Source organism: Octopus bimaculoides, chromosome 1 (assembly GCF_001194135.2).
Source record: "Octopus bimaculoides isolate UCB-OBI-ISO-001 chromosome 1, ASM119413v2, whole genome shotgun sequence".
In the NCBI taxonomy this organism is placed as follows: Eukaryota; Metazoa; Mollusca; class Cephalopoda; order Octopoda; family Octopodidae; genus Octopus; species Octopus bimaculoides.
The window spans coordinates 179,045,972-179,050,340 of NC_068981.1; the positions used below are offsets into that span (position 1 = coordinate 179,045,972).

The following is a 4,369-nucleotide window of genomic DNA, read 5'->3' on the forward strand; positions in this document are numbered from 1 at the left end:
GGTCTTCCTGGGCCTACCTCTTCCACGGGTTCCCTCAACTGTTAGGGTGTGGCACTTTTTCACGCAGATACATAACAAAAACACCAGGACTTACAAATATATATAACATACAGAAAATTGCACTACTGGGTACTGCACATATTCTACACAAAACACTTTCAATACAGTAAACATACGAGCACCACAGCAAACCACAGCACATACCCAAGGCGCACAGAGCTGCGCTCGGTAGTGAAGTGAAAGCACGTTATAAAAATAAAACTACTGAACAATAATAATAATAATAAGAGCACGCAGAGAGTGCAAACCTCTACCAAGGCAACACCAATGTCTTCTCAACGATTAGCCGGAGATGGTTTTTAAAATGAGAATATTTGAAATAGACTCAACTGCTCTTACAAACGAAAATACTAAAAATGAACCAGACCGCTCCCAAAAATTAAGTGAAAAAAACTCAGAAAAATAATCTAGAATCTTTGTCCAGTGCCGGATCAATCCTAAAATCTAATCAGTTCATGCCAGTCATGAGGCCAAATATCACTGAAAGTTTCCTCTGAATCCATCCAGCGGTTCTTGAGATATCTTGTCCACGGACAAACAAACAAACACAACTGAAAACAATACCGCTACCTTCGCTAAGACAGAGGTAATAATAATAAGGCCTGAAACTTAGGGGAGGGGGGGGTCTTGTCAATTACATTGACTCCAATACTCAACTGGTACTTGTTTTATCGACTCTGAAAGGATGAAAAGCAAAGTCGACCTCGGCGGAATTTGAACTCAGAACATAAAGACAGATGAAATACTCTAAGCATTTTGTCCAGCATGCTAACAATTCTGCTATCTCACTGCCTCCCTGTAGTAGTAGTAGTAGTAGTAGTAGTAGTAGTAGTAATAATACTGGTTGGTACTCCGTCGGTTACGACGATGAGGGTTCCATTTGATCCGATCAATGGAACAGCCTGTGGAACGTGCAAGTGGCTGAGTACTCCACAGACACGTGTACCCTTAACGTGGTTCTCGGGGAGATTCAGCGTGACACAGAGTGTGACAAGGCTGACCCTTTGAATTACGGGCACAACAGAAACAGGAAGTAAGACTGAGAGAAAGTTGTGGTGAAAGAGTACAGCAGGGTTCGCCACCATCCCCTGCCGGAGCCTCATAGAGCTTTAGGTGTTTTCGCTCAATAAACACTCACAATGCCCGGTCTGGGAATCGAAACCGCAATCCTACGACTGCGAGCCCGCTGCTCTAACCACTGGGCCATTGCGCCTCCATAGTAATAATAATAATTTCTAACAATAACACAAGGCCACAAACTTCGTGGAAGTAATCAGTCATTTCTACTGACACATGTACATAATAGACATTTATATTATAAACTTCTGAAGGATGAAAAGCAAAGCTTATCTGCAAAAGAATTTGAAATGACAATGTAAAGGGACATAACTAAATACTGCAAGTTATTTAGCTGCGACATCCTACTAATTTCTAACATTCACTACCTCAGTGTTAATACTAATAACAGTGATTTCTAAAAAAAAAAATGTAAGCTCACAATACTTTTGGCAGGTGGTGAGGAGGGGGAAAATGAAAATAACTTGATTAGATTAAATGATAATTATTTTATATATCCCACTAAGCTAGACTAATGAAAAGCGAAGTTGACCTCAGCAAGATTTGAATTCAGTTTTGAAAAGGTCAATGCTAAATATTTCAAAGTAGCTTCTCTGACCCTTTGAATGCTGCTGTATACACAATATTTAAACCAATACAATCCCATATAGACTCCCCTCTAATAAAACAATGTGGCACCACACATCTCACGAACATGGAGGTGTGCTTAATGGTACGTTGGAAACTTGTGAAAAACAATATTAATTATTACGTTTACGTATTTGTTTTGCAAGATTCTTGATGTGAAATCCTGTATTGAAACAAATATTCAAATATTGTTATACTTGGGGACATTCAGCTTTTACTAATTAAACACATGCACTATATATTTGATCTTCATTTTAGCATTATTATTTGTCACACAATGTGATTTCTTCAGCGATTTTCTGACCCTCTTGTCCTGCCTATTCCATTTTGTCATTAGCAGAGACAAAGGAACTTTGGCAAATGTACTAATAATAATAATCCTTTCTACTAAAGGCACAAATCCCGAAGTGTTGGGGGAGGAGATTAGTTGATTACATCGACTCCAATGTTTCACTGGATGTTTTCACTCCAATGTTTATCAACACCGAAAGGATGAGAGGTGAAGTTGATCTTGGCGGAATTTGGACTCAGAACAGCAACAGCTTTTACTTCATGCCAACAAGGTAAGACTTTAGCCCAAGTGTTCCACCTGCTAGATAGAGAAAGAATATTTCCCTCAAAATCACATCTTGCCATGTTAAATAATTAAGAAAGGATACACTGGAAAAATGTGTTAGAGATACATACAGCTGATATGTATATATTTATATATATATATATATATATGTGTCATCATCATCATCTTTTAACGTCCACTTTCTATGCTAGCATGGGCTAGACGATTTGACTGAGAACTGGTGAACCAGGTGGCTGCACCAGGCTCCAATCTGATCTGGTAGAGTTTCTACAGCTGGATGCCCTTCCTAACGCCAACCACTCCGAGAGTGTAGTACACACATATGCCCATGCCACCAATGTTGTCCGAGGGAGAGGCAAAGGCCAGTACAGCTTGGCAATCAGTGACATCACAACTCATTTTTTACAGCTCAGTGAACTGAGCTACATGAAATAAAGTGTTCTGCTCAAGAACAGAACACACAGCCCAGTCTGGGAACTGAGCTCACAGCCAAATGATTGTAAACCTGATGCTGTAACCACTAAGGCATGGGCCTTATGTGTGTGTGTATAATGATTGTCAGAAAACTGTCCTTCAGGTGGCATTTCTGTTACTACAAGTAGCAGCAGTGGTAGTAGTGGTAATAAATAAGTAGCTTACAAAGAAACTCATGGTGGTCTTTCTTGGGAAATAGTAAGTAGAAAAAGTCTAACTATCTACTTAAGGAAGAAGACAAGGTTAGCATTTCAGGCAGAACTCTTTGGAGAAAAAAATGATGATATTTGTGCATGTGTCTTTGTTTGTCCCATGTCCCTGCTTGACAGCTCAGCTGGTGTTGGTGACAGAATAAGTACCTGGCTTTAAAAAAAAACATAGAAGGGTTGATTCTTTCGACTAAAAATTTTTCAAGGCGATGCCCTTGCATGGCTGCAGTCTAATGACTGAAACAAGATGCAAGATAAAAGAGAACATATACCTGGTATTACAATATTAACAACTCTGCGAGAAGTGCCATCCCGTTGGTAGCAGTGAGCCACTGGTTCATATACCTCCTTCAACTGGACTACTAATTTGTCACCGGTATTTGTATCCCGAAAAATCCATGGATGTCCGACAAAGGTGTTCACATCAACCCAATGCTGGGATGACAAAGTTTTATAATGGACACTGACACCCTCATAGTTCAACCAAACTATATCAACTTCTCTTTCAGTACAGTTCATAAATCTTATATAAGACTTTTGACAGGATGGCTGTGACTTGACTCGAGGAGCTTCAACTTCTGACATAATTACAGTTTCTGTTATCTACTGTTTCGAAGGGACGTAATTCAGGAAACTGAAAATAAAACAAATAGTTGTCAAGGTCTAAACACTAAATAATCATCGATGGCGAAAGTTAAAGTCAATTAGGAACAAAACAAAAACAAACAAAAAACATAAATACAAATTTAAAAAAATGAATACCAGTAAAAATCTTCAACTCTAATACTAGAGTACAAAAGAATAATACAAATTCTCTCCCTTGAAATTGGGTGAAAGGTTAGCTTATCAACTACATGACTTTGGGTTCAATCCCACTTTGGGGAAGTGTCTCCTATTATAGCCGTGTAAGTAGTTCTGGTTGACTAAAGGAAGCCAGTCCCATATATGTACATATGTGAACTCTCGTTATTACGATAGTAAGTTACACACCCAACCACAAGGTCTTCACACACACATTCATGATTACACAGGTTTAAAAACCAAAGCTGTGTTCCGGTTTGATTGAATAAGTACTAGGGTCAATATGATCAATTAAACCATTGAAGGTGCTCCAGTATGTTTACACTCCAATGCCTTTAACTAATAATATATGTGTATGTATATATATATATAGGCGTAGGTGTGGCTGGTTCCCAACCACATGGTCCCAGGTTCAGTTCCACTGAGTGGCATCTTGGGGAAGTGTCTTCTGCTAAAGCCTCAGGCTGACCAAAGCCTTGTGAGTGGATCTGGTAGATGGAAACAAAGAAGCCCGTTGTATATATATATATATATATATATATAT

At 38.9% G+C, this 4,369-nt stretch overlaps 1 protein-coding gene across 1 annotated transcript in view; it reads right to left on the reverse strand.

The window, feature by feature from the left end:
- LOC106868400 (von Hippel-Lindau disease tumor suppressor) overlaps positions 1 to 4,369 on the reverse strand; it is a 10,812-nt gene that overhangs the window by 3,307 nt on the left and 3,136 nt on the right. Inside the window, exon 2 of the mRNA XM_014913633.2 lies at positions 3,297 to 3,658. Within this exon, the coding sequence (XP_014769119.1) occupies positions 3,297 to 3,609 (313 nt within the window). The 5' untranslated portion in view covers positions 3,610 to 3,658. The remainder of the gene's footprint in view (positions 1 to 3,296; positions 3,659 to 4,369) is intronic.